Raw genomic sequence first — 22,374 nt, 5'->3', positions numbered from 1 at the left:
CCTAAGTGCCGTGACAATGAATTAAAAACAAAATAAGATGCTGGACATAGTACTCCAGATGTGCTCTGGCCAGCACAAAATAGAGTGGAATTATTACTTTTTGTGGTCATTTAAATCACATTCAATGCACATTAAAAGCACGTGACTGCTCCCAAAGAATCATGGGAACTGTAGTTCGTTAAGGGTACTGAGGGCTGTAGCTCTGTAGGGTTAAACTACAGTTCCCAAGAGTCTCTGGGGAAAAGCCATGTGCTTTAAATATCTGGTGCAGATGTCACCTACATGCTCCTTGGTGGTGGATGGGACACACACACTGTTATGTACTGAATTGAATAGGATCCAAAAGGCAGCAGTCTGATTGGTCCTAGAACAATATGATTCAGAATGCAGCAGTCTGACTGGTCCTAGAACAATAGGATTCAGAATGCAGCAGTCTGATTGGTCCTAGAACAATGCAGCAGTATGATTGGTCCGCAGGAGCCACCCAATCCAGCTCCAGGTGGAAGTGAATCCACAACCTGATTGACCTACAGGAGAATCCCAGAATTAGCCAATCACGTGCGGCCCATTGTGTAAATAATGTATATAAAGCAGATATTTTGGGAGAACTTCCATTCCTCACTACTATGAGCTGAATAAAGAGCATGAAATCCACACTCGACTCTGAGTATATTTCACACACACATTTCCAAATGTAAGCTGCACAATCACACTATCACACACACAAATGCACAATTATCTGTCATTGTAGAACATGAACTCATGGATCATGCATAGCACCTTCCGGAAAGTGGCCTGATGCAAATATTAGCCAGATCAGTGGCCTTCAGGAAGTCTTCGTGGAAGTAATGAAGCTGCAAGATGCAAGCCAGAAGGAAAGCACCAGGGAGCAGAATCCTTGCAAACAGCTCTATTGTGCTGAACCGCTCAAGACCCAGGTCTTTTAATCTGTCAAGGGGAAAGGAGAGAGATCCACCCATCACAACCCACTGGGAGGTAATTCACATAATAGGTTCTCAGTGTTAAGAAGGCAATGACTTCGATTCTGCCCTGTGTTTGTTCCATGCGACGCTGTTTCCGTTCTGCTGCAATTTGGCTTCTGACAAAAACTATGTTATTTGTCTCACCGCCTGCTGAGGTGGAATTTTACGTAATCAAACTTTGCAATTAATTGCAGTATCATTACCTTGGTAAAGGTAAAGGGACCCCTCACCATTAGGTCCAGTCATGACCGACTCTGGGGTTGCGTCGCTCATCTCACTTTATTGGCCGAGGGAGCCGGCGTACAGCTTCCGGGTCATGTGGCCAGCATGACTAAGCCACTTCTGGTGAACCAGGGCAGCGCACAGAAACGCCGTTTACCTTCCCGCCGGAGCAGTAACTATTTATCTACTTGTACTTTGACATGCTTTCGAACTGCTAGGTTGGCAGGAGCAGGGACTGAACAACGGGAGCTCCTCCCCGTCGCGGGGATTCGAACCGCCAATCTTCTGATCGGCAAGTCCTAGGCTCTGTGGTTTAACCCACAGCGCCACCCACGTCCCTTTGTCATTACCTTACCCCAGACCATCAATGTTGGGGCTGTTTGTTTCAATGTGAGTGAAATGCAGTGCAGGGAGGGAGAATTGACATCACTTATGTAGCGCTTGCAGAATAAAATTAGCCACAACAGTGAATAATAATTGCATTCCCTGGATTGATTTCCATTCTGGACATGGAATGAATAAGTGAACACCAGGAATTTCTGCTCCTGTTTCCATTTCTTTCAGCATTTTCCCTACTCAAGCCATCCAATCATTCCAGTGAGATCCATCTCGTGCCACCATTGTCATCCTTTTGGTGCCAGGTAAAAACTTAATTCATCTCCAAGGCATTTGACAGATTATGATGATTCACTGGACAATATGGTTTTGCAGCTGTTTTATTGGGTCTGTTTTATGGATATTGCAAAGCATTGTTCTTTTTTCTTTCCTTTTCAGTTCTACGTCATGCTTTACATTTCAAAGTTTTGTAAGTTGCTTAGAGACACAGTTGCATAGCAAGCCACTAATAAATTAAATAACTGATATAATCATTAATAATAATAATTCAGTCCCTGTTCTTTCATTTCCCCAGCATACAATAATCACTGGTTTAGATGTGAGGGGTTCCCCCACCCCTTTTCATTAGGAATAGTTCTAGTGCTCTGGTACTCCACAGATAAATAACGTTTGATAGGGCAAATTCTGAAAATTATGTTCAAATTGCACAGCTCACAATCCCAGGTCTGTGCAAGCAATTTGTGTGTGTGTTCCCTGGTATTTTAAGTCCCTCTCTCTCACACACAGACAAACATCCGTGCTGATTAGATCCTGTTGCAGAGGTAGCACCAAAATGACCCAATTTAGTTGCCCAAATCCTTCCTCCTGAGAAAGAGACAGGTTCAGCCAACAGGGGGCAGAATTAACCCTCTTATAAAGAGCCAGAAAGAGAGCCATTTGGGCAGATAATGCCAGGGAAGAACATTGACAGCAAGCTGGCAGTGCTAACTTAATCCAACAGCAGAAAAAATCTACATTTTAATTTTTTTTTTACTATTGTGCAATAGACCAGAGATGCTATAATGAATTTCAAGATAAAATTTGGATTTGAATATTTTAAATGAGAGCCAGTGTGGTGGTGCTGTTACTGTGTCAGAAACAAAAGACTTGGAAACCCAGCTCCAAATCCCCAGTCAGCCTCGGAGATCACAATAAATAAATAAAACAAAGGCCTTACCTCTCCTCTGATATCTCCAAGGTGTTTAGGAAAAACGCTGACACCATCTCAAATTGATAGGCATAGATAGCAATGAGCACCACCATTGAATAAAAAACAGTGGTGAGCCAGAAACTCTTCAGGATTCTTCTCCACATCTCATAATGAACCTGAAACCACATTTCCACATACCTTAGTACTGGTTCTGAACACAGTATGGTGGGCATTTTAGAAATGCATTTGTATAACAGGTGTGGGCTGGGCAAGTCAACCTGAACTGCAAAGCTGTCAGTGTTCCTTCGCCCCATTCTGAAAACAAAATTCGACCCCAAACCACAGAAAGTCCTGAAAACATCATAATAATCTGGGCCAAATGGATGAAAGTGGGTATCTTGTAGTGGTCTTGTAGTAAGGTTAAAGCTTACTGGGAAATGATATGTAATGAATTGAAAAAGATGTTTAGAATAATGTGTGTGTGTGTGTGTGTGTATACAGTGGTACCTCGGGTTAACAACTTAGTTCATTCCAGAGGTCCGTTCTTAACCTGAAACTGTTCTTAACCTGAGACACCACTTTAGCTAATGGGGCCTTTTGCTGCCGCGCGATTTCTGTTCTCATCCTGAAGCAAAGTTTTTAACCCGAGGTACTATTTCTGGGTTAGTGGAGTCTGTAACCTGAAGTGTCTGTAACTTGAAGTGTCTGTAACCCGAGGTACCACTGTATATGTGTGTGTCAGGTTACAGATGCTTCAGGTTACAGACCCCGCTAACCCAGAAATAGTACCTCAGGTTAAAAACTTTGCCTCATGATGAGAACAGAAATACACACACACCCACCCACCACCAGAAGCTTTCCTTTTTGGAATTATAGAGACAGAACTACCCAAACTATATAGAAATTTATTCATGTATGCGACTACAGTGGCAAGAATGTTACTTGCCCAAAAATGGAAAGAAGAAAGGAATATGCAGAAATGGCGGAACTTACCGGAAAAATAAGAAAGCAAGATAACAAACTTTTTATAAAAGAATGGAAATGGTTTATTTTAATATTTACAAATAAACTGTAAAGAGATAAGAACATTGGCAGGATTATTGTATCCTGCAGGGTTATTCTAATAACCTGCAGTTTTATATGGGTATATATTTAAAGTAGATGAATAAATGAGTAAGTTAAGCTAATTTGGAACATGCAGGAAATATAAAAAAATGAATTTAAGGAACCGCAGAAAGAGGGGAAGGAAGTCAAGTTTCGAAATGTTAAAATGATTTTACTATTATTGAAATGTACAAAATTGAAAATCATAAATAAAAAAGAAAGAAAGTGGGTATCTTTATCCCAGTCTGAACTCGAAATGGAACTATATTTAAACTGTTCAGAGAGAGAGAGAGAGAGTTCATAGAGTTCATAGAGAGAGTTCATGGAAGGGACCCTGAGGGTCATCTAGTCCAACCCCAGAAGGTTGCCCACAAGTGCATGCAGACTCCATGCTGGAAAAGGCTCCCCACTCCTGCTTCAAGTTCTGTGAAGCACTGTATTCTGCAAATAGCCTAAACTAACTAAACTGACAGCTGACAGGTAACAAAGAGCTCAAAAACTGCTACTGCAATTTTCTAATAGGAAAAAGCAGGAGTGCAAATGCCTCCGATTTCCGGGTTTGCTTACCTGGTACAAAGCCACACAAAGCAGAAAAAGCACAATGTAAAGAATTTTGTACAGGGCCACTTTGCCATTGAAGCTGACGATAAAGAACATGACAGAGCAGATGTAAATCCAGTATTTTACAAGCATCCCCTGCAGCGCAGAACCAAGGATGCCCAAAAGAATGTTTTGCGGATTGTCCGTTTCTGCAAGAGAAGTGGAGAATCATTCGGAAGTGTCACCAATATCATTGAATCGTTCACAAGTATATTCTAAAATAAAACTACTCCTCTCCATCAAAAAAACATTTTTCTTTCTCACTTATTATCGCCCAATGCTTAGAAGCAGACAAAACCCTTGCTTCCTTATTAATCGTCTTTGCCGCCCATTTGCTCTTCTGAACTAATTTTCCTGGGGTTGCCCCTGGACTGAATACAGATGGTAAAACCCACCTTTAAAAATACATATGAATAATAGTAGTAGTTCAGGGCTAACTTTACTAAGTATTAAATCTTCTTACCAGCCGCCCCATCTACTCTCACTCCCTTGAGCGATTCTTCCTCCTCTTTTCTCTGCCTTTGCTTCTGCATCATCCACTGCTTTAGCAACAGCCAGAAGGTAAACAGATATAAAATCTGCAATAAAAATCACACAGACATTTTAATAACAACAACAACCAACACCACCCCACACAACTAAGCCAACTCTAGACAGCTTAATGGAATTCTTTCATTGCATAGTTTTATCGTGGATGTTCCTATTTTAATGCTGTCAATGGGATTGCTTTATTGCCTACTTCAATTATGGATGTTTATATTTTAACACTTGTGTCGTCGTCCTCCGTCCCGCAATGCCACCGCACGCTAAAGGGTGAGCGGGCTTGTAAACCACTCAGTATAACAGGCATACTGTATACAGTGGTACCTCAGTTTACGAACTTAATCCATTCCAGAAGTCTGTTCTTAAACCGAAACCATTCTTAAACTGAGGCGCGCTTTCCCTAATGAGGCCTCCCGCTGCCGGTGCCCTTCCACCGTTCGGATTCGGTTCTTAGACCGAGGTAAAGTTCGCAAACCAGGACACTACTTCCAGTTTTGCAGAGTTTGTAAACTGAATAGTTCGTAAACAGGACTGTTCTTAAACCGAGGTGTTGGGAAACTGTGTACGTGCAGCTACTCACACAGAGTCAGTTAAGGTTTGGCAGACAGCCAGAAGGCAATCTGAAGGAGTAAGTCTGCCTGGTGATAACAGAGACATGGAGACAGCTCCCTGATTGGTCAAGCTCTCTCCAGGGAGTGATAATTAATGGGCTACTAACTGGAATGTGTTAGTTCAATGTTCGTGTTCAGAATTCTGTGTGTCAGTGTAGGAGTTGTGAGTCGTGTCAGAGGGAGCCAGCAAAAGATCCGTGTTCTGTCCCTGTAAATAGTCCACTATATATAATAAACACTTAACTACAAGTTCCTGGTTCCTGCTTCGTCTATCCTGTCTGCAGCCAAGTTGCCAATTGCTTCCGTGGATTCTGCGTGTACTCTGCTAGGTCTGGCTAAGGTCCTGCAACTAGTCGGAAAGTTGCGAAAGACCAAATAGGTTTTGCCAATAGGCAATAGGATCGCAACCACTGTACATTAATTAATGAATAGATCAGCAACGATCTGCACAACTTTCCAAAGTCCCACAAAAGCAGCTACATCCTCATGCAATTCAATTCTCAAATCTTTTTTTGGCATATAGGCAAGATTCCAATAAGGTTCAGTACAATAAAATCGCTCAGCAAAATCTGCATCTAACACTTAAGTTAATGTTGCATAACATTCATGGATCCTCATGGTGTGTTGCAGAAACCTGGCTACTATCTCCATCTTATCCCTGTCCTGACTTATTGCCTGGTACATGTGCTTAGGATCGCAGCCTGAAAGTAGAACCCAGAACTGAAGGAAGCTCACCTTGACTCCTAGGTGGACACAGGGCAGTGAATAAGGCTTCAAATCCAAGTCCACGAGCAACGAGGCTGAAACTCCAGGAAACAGTTCCTCCTTGGAAACATGCAGGCCTGCAAAGAAATTGAGGACCACCAAGACATTTCCATAGGCAACAAGGAAAGGCGAGCTCCTCAAGGCGTAGAGGCGACGGTTGCGAAACATCCAAATGACACAAGACCAAATCAGCAGAACAAAAGTCAGCCAGCTGACATAAGTGATGCTCCAAACCTGGAAATGCATACATAAGATAGACAGACAGATGGATGCACACAGAGAGACATATATTTTGGGTAACACTGCAGTCCCAAACATCATGTAATCCACAACTGAACAAATATGGACTCCTAAAACTGTAGAAGAAGTCTAAATTAAGGCACACTTCTTCTAAACTATCTAGATCAGGGCCAGGGACCCTGTACCCTAATAAATAAAAATTAGCTGTACATACTTGCATGTTAAGGGATGCGGGTGGCGCTGTGGGTTAAACCACAGAGCCTAGGACTTGCCAATCAGAATGTTGGCGGCTCGAATCCCCGCCACGGGGTGATCTCCCATTGCTCGGTCCCTGCTCCTGCCAACCTAGCATTTCGAAAGCACGTCAAAGTGCAAGTAGATAAATAGGTACCGCTCCGGCGGGAAGGTAAACGGCATTACCGTGCACTCCTCTGGTTCACCAGAAGCGTCTTAGTCATGCTGGCCACATGACCTGGAAGCTGTACGCAAGCTCCCTCAGCCAATAAAGCGAGATGAGCGCCGCAACCCCAGACTCAGTCACGACTGGACCTAATGGTCAGGGGTCCCTTTACCCTTACCTTACTTTACCTTTACCTTACTTGCATGTTAATACTGATATCTGAAGTTATGTGCAGCTATAACTCTGAAATTGCTACATACATGTCTTTGACTAAGGGTGCCTTCAGACTACAGTACTTTCCAGGGCAGATTCAAGCGCATATTGGAAATTTAGGTTTGCAGAGTTAGATTAAAGTGCCTCCATCTTTACATGCACACAGAAGGAGGTTTTATTTCAGTCTGTATCTTACCATCATGACAATCAATGCAGTGATGTAGCTCTGATTCATAAGGAATTGTGCCAATGCTAAAAAGGTACTAGGCCTATTTTCTTCAGTGCTCTGTTCACCATCAGTTTCTGATGCATTTTCAGAGCATGTCTCATCTGCAAGAAATGCAAAAATTTTAGCAAAGGGTAAATTAACCAAAACAACAACAACAACACACACACCAGTGTCTGGCATCAGTTAATAAAGTTTTGGAGACTTTGCCATGTTATATTTAAGCGCACCTCTCTCTTACCTGCCCATTTCCCCCTATAAATGACCTATACAGCACCATGATCGTTTTCCCTTGGAAAATGCGTTTTGAAACATGCAATGGCTAAAATAACATCAAGGGGCAGCCTGAGATTCTAGGTTATAACTGCATCCCTTGATAATAACAAAGAGTTGTTGTTTGTTGTTCTTAGAAAGAAGAATAAGAGAAAAGTAAAGATGAAGAAAATTAAGAAGAATAAGAGCAATTAGGCTTCTATAATGTACTTCAGTCAGTATGCCTACCAAGGTGGTTTACAACAAGGATTAAAGCATTTTACACATTTAAAATCACAGAAGAATTCCACATCTTTCATCAATTGAAATCTTGGCAAACTGCAATGCCCCAAGGGTGCAAAAATGACCATACCTTGAATAAAGCCTTACAAAGGGGCCATCGCACAGGAAAACATACCTGAGAAGGAAAGGTTGTGTCCTTCATTGATGTAGGCATTTACTTCACAGCTACGATGACTTTGACACTGCAAAAGGAGAGTACTCTGAAAGCTTCCATTTGTCACATAAACCTCCTGAGCAGGGGGGAAGGGAAAAAAGGTTGATTTTGTACAACAGAGGCTTCACAAAGTCCGGGCTCAAAGTTGCATGAATACCATAACCCCAAGTGAGGAAAATTTCCAGAGGTACCACTTACTTTGCAAAGGAAATGCATCACATTTTGTCAGATCAGGGACCAGTGGGACAGTAGTCAGTTCTGAAGTGCCACCATAGCCACACACACAAGTGCAAACACACATATTAATGTGGAAATGGCAGTGGTGGACTTTGGGGGTCTCACATTTCAGCGGCACCCAGTGTGATGCTAAAATTCAGCACCCTCTCACACTCCATTCTAAATGGTAGCAGCTCCCTGAGGCGTTCCCGAGGCTCTGCACCCAGTGCAACCAAACTGGTCGTGCTTCCCTAAATCCACCTCCCGAAATGGGATGGAATTGACTCATGATTAAATACATGTGAAATTGACATGGGCTGGAGAAAAACTGGTCCATCCAACAAAAGCATCAATATAGAGCCAAAATCCAATCAGAAAACAGACCTCGAGAGATACAGCTGGCAATGCAGACCGTATTTGACTCTATCCCGTACCTTAGGAGGCAGAGCCCATTGCTGGAGCATCATGACCAGAGCGTAATAGAGAACAAGAAGTGCAAGAGGATTCAGAGCCACCGTCCAGCTGAGCTGGGGATGAACCTGGAGCTTCCAGGGCACAGTGATGTTTGTCTTAATAAGTGGCACTAAGCCCAGGACCCTAGAGAAATGGAGAAAATGGTGAAGAGGTTGCTGCTACTTGATCTTTGTGGAAACAGGAGAGGAAAAACAATAATGCCAAAGAAAGACTAATTTACCTGTAGCAGCCAACTCCTAGGGGCCAAGGACCCTTCGGTCCCCCCAATAAAATATTTGAGGGGGGCAGCCCCCCCAAAGTTGATGGGCATTGCCATTAAAATGTTGTGTGTACTCCGTGTCATGAGACTGATTATACGGGGCATGGCTTGCCTGGATCTGCCCCCCCCCATATTTTATTTAAGTTGGCACCCCTGATCATCACCGAAAAAGTGCAGCATCGCTTGTGTGAATGGGGCATCATATAGATCAAGGCCCCAGGCAGAACTTTAATTTCACTGGAAATAATAATAATAATAATAATAATAATAATAATAATATATTTGTACCCCACCCATCTGGCTGGATTTCCCCAGCCACTCTGTGCAGCTTACAGTACATATAAAAACATAGTAAAACCTCAAACCTCAAACACCTCCCGATGTAGGGCTACCTTCAGATGTTTTCTAAAAATCAGATAGTTGTTCACTTCCTTAACATCTCATGGGAGGGCGTTTCACAGGGAGGGTGCAGGGACCGCTGCCATTGGTGCTTGAATGGCAGGATCTGATCAAATTGAAAGGCACTTTGATCAAGCAGAGGGAGGCTTCCACCAGCAAAATAGGGAGGGAAATTATTTATGCTGATTCCACCTCTCCCTTGCAGCTGCCCCCTAATCTGTTCCAGTGGGCTGGGGGACCCTTCACAACAATGTGGGGAGTGGGGAGATGCAGAGGGAGGGAGAATCATGGTGGATAAGCCTATGTTCTATCTCCATCGTCAGAGGCAGCATGGTCCTGTGTACTAGTTTCTGGGAGGCACGAGTAGGAAGAGTGCTGTTGCGCTGAGGTTCTGCTTCTGAGTTTCCCATATGCACCTGTGAGAACATGATGCTGGACTTGACGGTTTGATCCAGGAGGGCTCTTATTTTTTTGATTGGTTATAACTGGAGGTAACACTAGTGCATATAATGTTCAGTTCTTAATCAGAACCAAGGTCTGCTGTGCTTTCTCTTACATACCATCTTCTTCAGTGTGTGAGTTTGATTTTTTTACCTGGCATAAATGTCTTCAGGAGGAACCAGGTCCTGGAAGTATGGAAGCTGGTACAGGTAAAAGGCACCCAGGTGCCCTGCACTGAATATTGCAACCAAAACACACAAACTGTTGAAGGCAACCAGGCTGATTGGCCGATGGCAAGACCACCAGGAGCACAGGCCTAGGAAGATGAAGAAATAAACTGCAGAAGTTGCCGAAGGTAGGATGATGCCTATGGATAAAGAAACGAAATGCAAAATTTCAGGTTTGCATGGAAAACTGGGCTTGGCTGTGTATGCAGCATGCATTTAAAGTGCATGAAATTCTCCCAAAGAATCATGGGCAATGTCATCTGTTAAGGGGTGGGAGGGCATTTCAGTTCTGTGAGGGGTAAACTATAGTTCTTGGGATTCTTTAGGAGAAGTCATATGCTTTAAATGTATGCATCCTTTGTCTCTGGCAGACTTACGACAATTTAGAACAGGAAGCTGCAATCCCTCTCACCTATTAAACATTTGTTGATAAAAACCGGGGAATACTACTAGAGGAGCATGCATGCACTGGAGAACTCTAATCTTGAGAGACAACTTGCACATGTGAATGGCCCATCAGAGAGGGAAATGTCACAGGTGGAGACGGACACACATCACCTTGCAGTACTTCCCCTCCCCCTCAATAGAGTCCAGTTCAGCCATTCAGCTGTCAGTCATGAAATTCACAGTAAAATAGTGCAGAACATTTCCACCTGCTAAGCCCAACAGAAGCACGGCGGCCAATTTCCCAGCACTGCTGAATAGACCTTCACAAATGATCCTCAAGGCCGCTAGGAACAAAGTGAGTTTCAGAAGGAATCTTTGCTGGCCGTTCTCCAGATTATCCTGCCCAGGTGAACCTTCCATTTCCTCGTCATCAGTATTGTCAGTTTCTGCTTCAGAGTCCTGCAGATCCAGAAACAATGAAATAAGAATCAATCCATCGCTGGGATAGCTCAGTCAGTAGAGATCTGGGGCCCAGAGCAAAAATCTTGGGAGTTGGGCCCACTTGTCTGCCCCCTAATAATGTCTCTGGTTCTGAGACATCATAATGTAATTATTTTGTCCTGCAGCACGAATATTGTTCTGATACTCTAGCAATCACTTCGACGTTTCACTTGGAACAAAAGCATGGTGTGCCCACAATGCCGTTTCACCTAGTTATCATGGTTATTCTTCAAACTGCCAAAGTGTTCGATGTCCCTAAATAGATGAAGGCGATTGCTAGAAGAGAGATAAGCTCATCCTGAGTCTTTTGCAACCCGGTTTATGTCACGCTTCAGCCTAATGAATGAGCAACCTTGCTGAAGACAAAGATATGAAAGCTCAGAATATAAAGCCTGGAAGTCGGTGCAAATAATCCATCATTAAATATTTCTCAGTCTGCGGCTCATCGTGCAAGATTAATGCATTCCAACTGGTTGCCCCTACTGAGAGGGATAAAGGAAAGCACACATCACAACTCAGGAGCTTAAGAAGATCCCTGCAGGTCTATCTAGCCTAGCATCCTGTTCTCCCAGTGGTCGACCAAATGTGGGAGACACCTTCCTATGTCCTGTCCTAGTAACAATCCCTTGTTTCATTTGTACATCCAGCAGCGGATATGATCAAGAAATAGGTAGTGTGAGGAGAAGAAATGTACTATAATCTAATAACATAGTCCTGCTGGAGCAGACCAAAGGCCCACCTAGTCTAGCATCCTGTTCTCACAGTGGAGAACCTGACGCATGCAAGAGGATTTGTGACAGCTCTGATTCCCAGCAACTGTTATGCAGAAATATTCAGCTTCTGGCAGTGTAGGCAGCTCCGTAAAAAACATTATCCTCCATATATTTTGCCTAATCCTCTTTCTAAAGCCCACCAAACTTGTGGCCATCCCTATATCAGGTGAGAGCAAATTTACCATGTGCTGCGTGAAGAAGTTCTGTCTTTCGTCTGCCCTGAATCTTCTAACATTCAGCATTGTTCCAGAATTACGAAAGAGGGAGGAAAATATGCACCCCTATCCACTTTCTTATGCACCTCTATCACATCCCCCCTTACTTGTCTTTTTTTTTTCTAAACCAAAAAGTCCAAATATTATATTTTTTCTCCGTAGGTGAATTGCTCCTAACCCTGGATCATTTTGGTTGCCCTTTTCTGAAATTTAGCTTAAGAACATATGTATAGTTAGGGTTTCCCCCACTAACCAGATAGAGTGAACTATTTAAATTGTTTAAACCTTGGTCTATTGTTAGCTCAGTAATGAAATACTTGAAGAGTGGTATGCTTAATCTAGCCCATAATTCATTTATGCATTTAATGTGTTGTGTAAATGCATATACGTATTATGTATGTTTCTGCTGGGTTTTGTTTCTCATATTACATAATAACTCAAAGTAATAATAAAAAGGGAAAGCACTTGTTCTTCCCCCTTGCAATCCTTATTCATACGCTACAAGGCCAAGAAATTTGAACGCAGGTCTACATAATTACCATTTCCTCTTCCATCTCTTCTTCATCATCGCAGGGAAACAGGTCTTGGTTCCTTGGATGAAGCTGGGCTTTTTGGTTGAGAAGCTTGACCATCTTCTTGCAAAGTTGTGTGACTGTGAGACTGGTGAGAAACATTCCAATATCGGGAGCCAAAAGGCAAATGATGTTCCAAGCATTGAGATTGCTAAACCTAAAGAAAAGAGGGTGCATTAGTATCCCATAGGGTTAAAGGCTTTGCAGGCAATAAGGGCAAAGTTCTCTGAATCTGCCACACATTCAGTGCTCTGTAACTTGTTTAGATATCACTTTGGGGAAACATGCCCCCACCCACAATGTTCCTCCAACATGGTGTACAATAGTTAATCAGTATGCAATGCATAAAAATGAAAACGTAAGATAAAAATTAAGTCTTACCTCGGAAAACCAAAGTGGCACAGCACTTTCTCCCACAAGAAATCTTTTTTAAAAAGGAAAAGAACCATAGTTATGGACTCAGAGGGGTGGTCAAGTTTGCTGATGATAGCACATCGTTCAGGGTGGTAGAAACAAAAGCATCTCTCTAATCTAAACTGGGTGAATGGGTATTAAAATGGGAACCACAATTCAACACAGGCAAATGCAGAATGCAAAAACCTAACTTCCCAGTTGCTGGGAATTACAGATGGGCAGAATATTGCAATAGCATCTTTCTTAAACCATTCCCAGATGATGTTGAGCAGACATTACCATTAGGTGGCAGGTAATGGAAAACAATCTGAAAAGCTGCTTGAACCACAAGGAAAACGAAGCTAGTGTAGGTGATCGCGCTAAGCATCTGCCCGGTGGACCCTGAAAAATTAAAAATGTAGACTTTATTTTCATGGACCACACCACCAAAAGAGAGAGCATAGGAAAATTTAAACTGGCTATACCTTTGAGACCCCACACTTTTGCCTTTTCTGGTGGCATTTTTTGAGGGGAAACGGAGAAATGTTGGAGGGTATGGACCTCCACTCCAGGAACTTTTGCAAGTTCTTAGGGTACAGGCCGGTCCTACTGTTAGGCAGAGTGAGGTGGCCACCTCAGGTGGCAGACACTGGGGTACCAAGAGTGGCAGCAAAATGTTGAGGGTGGGCAGAGCTGTGTGTGACCCTCTAAGCTAGATCTTTCTTCTTAGGGGAGGTAGAGTATTCTGTCCTATCGCCAGTGCTCAAGCAAAATTCAAATGCCACTCTGGTAGGCCTCTCTGTATGTGGAAATGGAGAGAGGGGAACAAAAAGTTTTGGGTCAGTCCCACTAGCCTGGCTGTGTCCCTACTTCATGGAGTACAGTCCTCTGATTGAAGATGTCCTCTCTTTGAAGAGCTGTCTGTCTGGAACAAGTATTCTTGGTTTGTTTGTTTTTTGATTATGTATTTTGTGTTTTTATATTGTTTATATTGTGAACCACCCTGGGACATGTGGGTATATACAAATCTAATAAATAATAATAATAATAATAATAATAATAATAATAATGGTTTAAACAGGGCTATTTTTCATCCGGAACTTGCCGGAACTCAGTTCCAGCACCTCTCAGGTGGGCGCCATTGCCATTATAAGAGAAGAAGGGGGGCCTTCATGGCGAGTTCCGGCACCTCTTTTTCTAGAAAAATAGCACTGGGTTTAAAGATCAAGAAGTGCAATGAGGGCCTTCAAACTGCCTGTTAACTGTTAAGTTGTGGGTGAACATATCAGACGACACAGCGATTCTTCAAACAGCTCTTGTTTATTCACAGGCCAGAACAGAACTGAACTGAAGGGTTCAGTCAGCCTGCTTATATAGAGCTCCAGTACAACGTAACTGTGACAACTTTCTGTAACTATCCAATCACTGAACATCACTTTCGATCCCTTATTTGCATATGGGGACCTGAGTAAAAACTATCTACAGTATCACCCTGCTGGCCCAGGGTGAGAACTTCAGTACATAACACCAACAATTAGCACTTAGAAGAGCTCCCCACTCTTGATCTGAAACTTTCAGCAATTTGCCTACCTTTCATGGTGACAGCATTTGGTTTGGGGAACAGCGGCAGGAGCAGCAAGAAGAAGAGATAGACCACAGAAAGCCCATTGTATCTGAAACCTATAGCTAGGGAAACAACCAAGCATTACATAAGAAAATCCTCAGCATGAGATTCAAGAAAGCCTACAGCTTACCATTTAATAAATAGGAAGCTTCCTTGGTCCAGGTCAGCCTATTTGTACATCCAGCTCAATATTTGAGTAGGAGTGGCTCTCTGGGATCTCAGGCAGAAATCTGCCCATCTCTTGCTATCTAATCCTTTTAACTGGAAGTGCCAGAAACTGAACTTGAGGCCTTCTGAATGCCAGCCATGCAGACCCTCCATGTGTCCCTATTTTCCAGGGACAGTCCCAGATTTCCTGATGTCTGATTTGACCCCAGAATGTCCCCCTTTCCCTTAGGATGTTCCTATTTTCACGCGGGTGGCGCTGTGGGTAAAAGCCTCAGTGCCTAGGGCTTGCCGATCGAAAGGTCGGCGGTTCGAATCCCTGTGGCGGGGTGCGCTCCCATTGTTCGGTCCCAGCGTCTGCCAACCTAGCAGTTCGAAAGCACTCTCGGGTGCAAGTAGATAAATAGGGACCGCTTACTAGCGGGAAGGTAAACGGCGTTTCCGTGTGCGGCTCTGGCTCGCCGGAGCAGCGTTGTCACGCTGGCCACGTGACCCGGAAGTGTCTTCGGACAGCGCTGGCCCTCGGCCTCTTGAGTGAGATGGGCGCACAACCCTAGAGTCTGTCAAGACTGGCCCGTACGGGCAGGGGTACCTTTACCTTTACCTTTATTTTCATTGGAGAATTGTTGGAGGCTATGGAGTTATGCGATCCCTGAGCCAAGGAGCCAAGGAGTTTTATAATGTTTTATAATTTTTTTTTATATATGTTGGAAGCTGCCCAGGGCGGCTGGGGCAACCCAGTCAGATGGGCAGGGTATAAATAATAATACAGTGGTACCTCAGGTTACAGACGCTTCAGGTTACAGACTCCGCTAACCCAGAAATAGTACCTTGGGTTAAGAACTTTGCTTCAGGATGAGAACAGAAATTGTGCGGCGGCAGCGGGAGGCCCCATTAGCTAAAGTGGTACCTCAGGTTAAGAACAGTTTCAGATTAAGAACGGATCTCCCGAAAGAATTAAGTTCTTAACCCAAGATACCACTGTAATACTAATACTAATACTAATAATAATAATGGAACAGGACATCCCTATTTTCATTGAAGAAATGTTGGTAGAGCCATGTGCTCTACCAACAGAGCCGTGCAGAGCTTCCGTGAGGCCTGGGTCAGGAGTATTGTTGGAATAAAGTTATAAACTCAAATCAAAAAGCAGCTAGTCCCTGGTGGAGGCTCCCAGCCAGCTTAGCCCTCTGAGGCAAGGGGCAAGTGTATCTGGCTGCCTGCCCCTCTCTACGGGTCTGTCTACCACTGAACGATGGTCCCTCTCTGAGAGCTTTTGCCCAACATGAGCCTTGAAGCACCAACACTGAGTTTAAGAGTCCATCACAAACAGTATGGCTGGAGCTTGCTGGGCCTTTAAACATAGGCTACAGCTTTCTGCAAGGCTGCAAGTTAATGCTTTACATGGGAGTAAATCCCACTGAATGCAGTGAGACTGGCTCATTCTGCAGATTGCTGTTTGCACCGGTTCAGCCGTAAAACGCGGGTTTTCCCCGGGGAAGTGTCAGGACAAAAATAAACCGCTCGGATGCAAAGCTATAAAGTGTGGAGCTGTGCCTGGCAAGCCCAGCGCAAAAGGAAGTCCGCAGAGCCCTTACTTCCAGGTAAGTCTATATAGGAATGCAGTAACAGTAGCAGTTGTCTGATGTCCTGTGTGCCTCTAACCTTTGCTTGGCTTAGCCCAGAGTGACATTATGAATTGCTGGCTCACCTAACAGATAAAGAAGCATACGTACTTCCTCCTTCCCAAATGGTTGTGCAATTTTCCCATAAAATAGCCTGTCTGATTTCTTTCCAAAGGAATGCATGGGTCCAATTGATACGATTTGTTTATTTATTTCTTTTAATGCCATAGCAGCTACGTATAGCAGGGTTCTATTTTGTGGCTGCAGCAGAGCACAAAAGCCGTTCAATGGGACCTTCTGCCTGGATACCACCAGCCATACAGCCCTGGCAAGTCGACAACTATGGTTTCTGGATCCAATGTAACACCATAGAATGTTCTTCTCCAAAACATTTAATCCTCTGGGCATTCTTACACATCGTCTATCAGAAACTTTTAAAGCACAAGAAGCCACATCCCATAAATGTGTGAACTACAGTGATTTAAAAAAAATAAATCTCCCCTCTGCAAATAATTACAAAGCAAGCAACTCAAAACTACAATATCAATTTAATTAATGCAATGGATGCACAAAGCTGAGCACTTTTAACTCTCACTGATTTCTGCGGGAGAGACTTAAGTGCATGAATTTGCATCAGCTTAAAAACTGCTCACCTTTGGCTGGATAGTGTGCAGTTGGTTGAATTCCATTCAACTGACCTAAGTTGCTCAGTTTCATTCCTGATGCAAGTCCGCTGAATTAGTGAAATTTCATTTCCTTGCACTCTCTTATTTCCCTTATAAACATGATGCAACATAAAGGCATAAGTGGAAATGTCTTACCTGCTGCCAAGGGGAGTGACAGACCTAATCTGAAAATTAACCCACAGGCTAAACTATTTGCCATGGTCTCCTCTGTTCAGCATCAGGACGGAGATATCAGCGAAGTAGGTTGCAGCTACTACCCCAGCCTTCTGACCCAATGGCTAAAGGAAACTGCGCCGAGCTTTTAAACTCTCATTCCAAATATGGTCATCTTACCAATCAATGGCTCTGTATTAATTTTTTACAAAAAGTAATACGAAAACTGGTGAACCTCCAGTAATCTTCATGTTCTGTAAAATGGGAAGTATTGATCTACCTGGGCTTTCTCCTCCTCCCCCCTCCCACACACTTGAATCCTAATTTTCCTTTGCAGCTGAACAAGTAGGATGGTGCTTGGCTTTCAGGCATCAATCTCCTTTTCTTCCCCAAGTTTCCCTTACTCTTCTGTTTTCCAGATCCAGGTAAGCCGTCAGAATAGAATCCCCCTTCAATCAGCAGTTAGGAATTTCTCCAATCTCCCAACAATTTGATCTGTTGTTGCTTTTTCCTTCGGTGCGAAACTCCTTTACCCACTGAATGTATAACTCTCAGGAATGATCACAAAACTTTAATTCCAAGCTGTGTTTTAGTTGCAAACCACGAAGGGTCTTGGTGGCACGTGATGAGGTTGTTTGTTGAAAGTCTCCATCCACTTCGTAAATGCTAATCTGATGCAAAATATGTTAACAATCATCCCTGGTAAGTGTACGTAAAGCCTTAAATGGCTCAGAACCACAATAACTCAAGGACCACCTCTACCCATATGAACTGCCCCAGACCTTGCAATCATCACCTGAAGTCCTTTTTTGTGTGTCTGCTCCATGAGAGGTCTGGAGGGTGACAACACAAGAACAGGGTCTTTTCTGCAGTGGCACCCTGTTTGTCAAATGCTCTCCCCAGGGAGGATTATATGGCACTTTCATTACATTTTTTTATTTTTTTAAAAAAAAATATTTTGAATTTTCATTTTACAAACATCAAATAAAAATAGAAAACAATATGGGTAGAGGTGGTCCTTGAGTTATTGTGGTTCTGAGCCATTTAAGGCTTTACGTACACTTACCAGGGATGATTGTTAACATATTTTGCATTTACGAAGTGGATGGAGACTTTCAACAAATATATACATACATATACACACACATACACATACACACACACACACACACACACACCCCTTTTGACTTCCCTCCCCTCCTTTATGGATCCTTATATCCTTATGTTACATTTTTTTCCTCCTCCATCTCCTTTATAATTCTAGTTATTAAAAACTCCTTAGTTCAAATTTTTAACTACAAGTTTTAAATCAATCCTGCTAATTAATTTAATTATTTACAATAGTTTTTCAAATAAATTACTGTAGATATTTTCCCCATTCTTTGTTAAAAATTGATTCTTCCTGATTTCTAATTCTTCCTGTTAGTTTTACCATTTCAGCATAGTCTTCATTGCATATCTTTAGCTGCCAGGCAAAGCAATCCTCTTCTCCCAGGCCTTTGGCTAATTAAGCCAGGCATAGGCAAACCCCGGTCCTCCAGATGTTTGGGACTACAATTCCCACCATCCCTAGCTAACAGGACCAGTGCTGGAGGGCCGGAGTCTGCCTATGCCTGAATTAAGCAATCTATGCTCTTTTATACGGGGCGGGGGTATTGTATTGATTCATCTGTTCTTCTGTTGTTATGTTGTGTTATGTCATGTTACAATATGTGTTTTTGTCTTTTTATACTGCAAACCAGGCTTCCTCAACCTCAGCCCTCCAGATGTTTTTGGCCTACAACTCCCATGATCCCTAGCTAGCAGGACCAGTGGTCAGGGATGATGGGAATTGTAGTCTCAAAACATCTGGAGGGCCAAGGTTGAGGAAGCCTGCTGTAAACCATCCTACGATCCTCGGATGAAGGGCGGTATCTAAATTTAATAAACAAATAAATGGCACAGTTGACAGGACATTCGCCCAGTGCTTAAAAGCTTGCATGGGCTGCCCATATGTTGCCAGGACAAGTTCAAGGTTCTTGCATTAATTTACAAGCCCTTAATGCCTTGGATCCAGGATACCTTAAGAACTGACCATTGCATCTCCCCTGCCCTATTGCTGATTTCTCTGGGAGAGTCTCCCAGGATACAGATGCTCAGTTTGTATGCACATAGAGCTGTGTGTTCCGTATCATGGACCCAATTCTCTGAAACTCCCTCCAACTTGAGAACAGACCCCTCCCTCTTGACTTCCCAGTACCTAGTGAAGACCTTTTCCAGCAATCTTTTAAAGTATGTTTTCTGATCTTCTTCTTTGGTGATCACTCGTAGCCGAGTAAGATTGTCTTCCATAAACACGGTTTTAACAATGACTCCGTAAGTGACTGTGGAGGCCAATTCTGGATTCCACACATCCTTCCACAGTGGGGACATTGGTTTCTGAGCGGGAGTTGATCACGGTGTGGATTTGCCAAGCGTGCCTTCCTCTTAGCATGTTTCTCCCTTGCGTCCTGAGTTTGAGTGTCTTCAAAGCCCATGACACTTTTGGTAAAGGCTGTTCTCCAATTGGAGCACTCGCAGGCAAGTGTTTCTGATATTTTCTGATATTGAGGTACTATTGAGTAAAAGCTAGGTTGAATACAACCTCTAACATCTTATCTCTTGCAATGGTAACACACAGGGTTCATCCACATGCCTGTTTGCCCTCCCTGGGAAAGCCCATGGTTTCGTGCTGAATCGGAGCAGTTGGATTTCCCACGGATTGCTGTCTGTTCCAATTTAGCACGAGAGAGCGAGTTTTCCAGGGGAAAGCGATGAGGCAAAGGCAAAACCACCAAGACCTGGGGCAAACCACACAAGTCCGTGCTTTCTAGGTGTGGGGCAAGCAGAAGTGTGGATGAGCCCTCTGTATCCTAAGCCCAGTGAGGGCTGGAGGTATCCCAGGCTGCCACATGTCACTCCTAAGGTCAGAAAACAGAGGATGACAGGATGGTGAAAGCAACGTGTTTGCTCTCCTTCTGGCAACTGTCATGTGCACTTAAAGCAAGAAAGGGGAGGTTGCAACCCTCAAGACATTATTAGACTACAGTTCTCATCATCCCTGACCATTGGCCATAGCTGGGAGTTGGAACCCAACAACGTATGGGAGCTACATATTCTCCTCTCCAGACCTGCGGTAGATGATCAACACAAAGGTAGAAAAGGCACATTACTTCACCTTTGCTGATGCTGAACCCCCACATTGTCATCTTCTGAGCCTGGTGAGGCACCAGTAATGCTCAAAATTGCATTTCAGGCTCTCAGTTGCCTGCTTCTATTTCTCAGTGAAGGAGTGTAGTAAAGGATGGCTAAATCGGTCAATTTTTGCTTCTCTCGCTTTCTCATTTTTCTATTCTTAAGTTCAGTTCATCACATTTCTGCATCCTCACAAAAACCAGTCAGCATTTTGGGGTGCATTTTCCCTAATTTCTGCACACAATTTTGCCCAAGATAATGCCTTTCTGTATATTATTTTCACTAATATATGTACTCACACACACATTATTTGACTGGAGAACGGCACAGCAAATTTTGTGAGAACTGTCTCTTGAAGTATAGCTGTGTTTTGGTCCAACGCATTGTTTCAGAAACTGCAAATTAAGTATCTTCGTATTAAAATGTGAAATGAGCTGGATTTTCCCCCACCCCACCCCTAAGTGCTGAAGCCCTTGCTCTCCCCACACAGAGACAGCTAAATCGCCCTCTCCTTTGTCTTGTAGTCTTTCTATCTGCTGCTATTACCAGCACCCTCATTTTCCATTTCGAAATGTGCTTTTTCCTTCCATATCAATTACATCCTAAGTGCTATACTTCTCAGGCTGACAAAGGGTGAATGTGATGACTTGCACTGTTTTGCTGATGGGTATTTTTAAATATGCATTTCCTTTATTGAAAGATGCTTTCCACCGAAACTGTTGCTGCCAAGGTAGATATTTCCATGTCAGTGATCTTTCGGAACAGACATTGTGTACTCTTTGGAGCCTTCACACTAAATAGACAGGATTGTGAGACTGGCCCTTAAGGAACATCGATACCATTTATTTATTTAACTGTATTTAACTTCTATTTGTTTGTTTGTTTAATTTATATTCCACCTTTTATCCAAGGTGCTCAAGGTGGCATACATGATTCTCCCCTTCCTCATTTATTTCAGAACAATTACATAGTCTTCTTCTTTGGTGATCACCCGTAGCCGAGTAAGATTGTCTTCCATAAACACGGTTTTAACAATGAGTCCGTAAGTGACTGTGAAGGCCAATTCTGGATCCACACGTCCTTCCACAGTGGGGACATTGGTTTCTGGGCGGGAGTTGATCACGGTGTAGATTTGCCAAGTGTGCCTTCCTCTTAGCACATTTCTCCCTTGTGTCCTGAGTTTGAATGTCTTCAAAGCCCATGACACCTTTGGTCAAGACTGTTCTCCAATTGGAGCGCTCGCAGGCAAGTGTTTCCCAATTGTTGGTGTTTATACTACACTTTATAAAATTTGGCTTGAGACAATCTTTAAATCTCTTTTGTTGACCACCAGCATTACACTTTCCATTTTTAAGTTCAGAATAGAGTAGTTGCTTTGGAAGACAATAAGCGGGCATCCCCACAACATGACCAGCCCAACGAAGTTGATGTTGAAGAATCATTGGTGATCTTTGCTTCTTCCAGTACCCTTCCTCATTTATTTCAGAACAATTACCGTACATATTACAATAATACTAACGACGGATCACTGGAATGCTTTCCAGCCTTAGACAAGACTTTTTTATGATCTGTTTCCATTCTTGGGCAGTTGCTCATCAGTCAGGAAAATTGTCTGCGGTTCTTATTTCCTCTTCTTCTTCTTCCTCCTCCACCACTTTTACTGGATAACTCAGCGAAGAAAATATTGATAACAAAGGGCAAAGAGAGTATCTGCCTTTCTGGGTGCATCCCTCTGGGGGAAGTTTCCCCCTTAGGCAAACAGGAAGAAGTGAATGCAGAAATGAAGGGGAGGGGGAAAAATTCACATTGAACAGAATTGATCTGGGTGTTCAGGAAAGGTTCAGAGGATCTCACCTACTAAAAATATCCAGCAGGGAGTTATTTTTAAAAAGAAATGCATCTGAGGGTGG

At 43.2% G+C, this 22,374-nt stretch overlaps 1 protein-coding gene across 1 annotated transcript in view; it reads right to left on the bottom strand.

Annotated features, from left to right (window-relative positions):
• Positions 1 to 22,374, bottom strand: part of LOC310680525 (piezo-type mechanosensitive ion channel component 2-like) — a 67,106-nt gene extending 44,732 nt beyond the window's left edge. The window contains exons 1-15 of the mRNA XM_083447236.1: positions 22,319 to 22,374; positions 14,589 to 14,684; positions 13,299 to 13,400; positions 12,987 to 13,029; positions 12,573 to 12,762; positions 10,811 to 11,003; positions 10,084 to 10,297; positions 8,792 to 8,954; positions 8,103 to 8,217; positions 7,403 to 7,536; positions 6,324 to 6,587; positions 4,898 to 5,012; positions 4,402 to 4,583; positions 2,758 to 2,906; positions 781 to 948 (exon numbers count right to left, since the gene is read on the bottom strand). Coding sequence (XP_083303362.1) covers positions 781 to 948; positions 2,758 to 2,906; positions 4,402 to 4,583; positions 4,898 to 5,012; positions 6,324 to 6,587; positions 7,403 to 7,536; positions 8,103 to 8,217; positions 8,792 to 8,954; positions 10,084 to 10,297; positions 10,811 to 11,003; positions 12,573 to 12,762; positions 12,987 to 13,029; positions 13,299 to 13,400; positions 14,589 to 14,684; positions 22,319 to 22,364 — 2,174 coding nt within the window. The 5' untranslated portion in view covers positions 22,365 to 22,374. The remainder of the gene's footprint in view (positions 1 to 780; positions 949 to 2,757; positions 2,907 to 4,401; positions 4,584 to 4,897; positions 5,013 to 6,323; positions 6,588 to 7,402; positions 7,537 to 8,102; positions 8,218 to 8,791; positions 8,955 to 10,083; positions 10,298 to 10,810; positions 11,004 to 12,572; positions 12,763 to 12,986; positions 13,030 to 13,298; positions 13,401 to 14,588; positions 14,685 to 22,318) is intronic.

This window comes from Podarcis tiliguerta (genome assembly GCF_965153285.1).
Source record: "Podarcis tiliguerta genome assembly, chromosome: 6".
Taxonomy (NCBI): Eukaryota; Metazoa; Chordata; class Lepidosauria; order Squamata; family Lacertidae; genus Podarcis; species Podarcis tiliguerta.
This window is presented reverse-complemented; position numbering and strand designations above follow the sequence as displayed.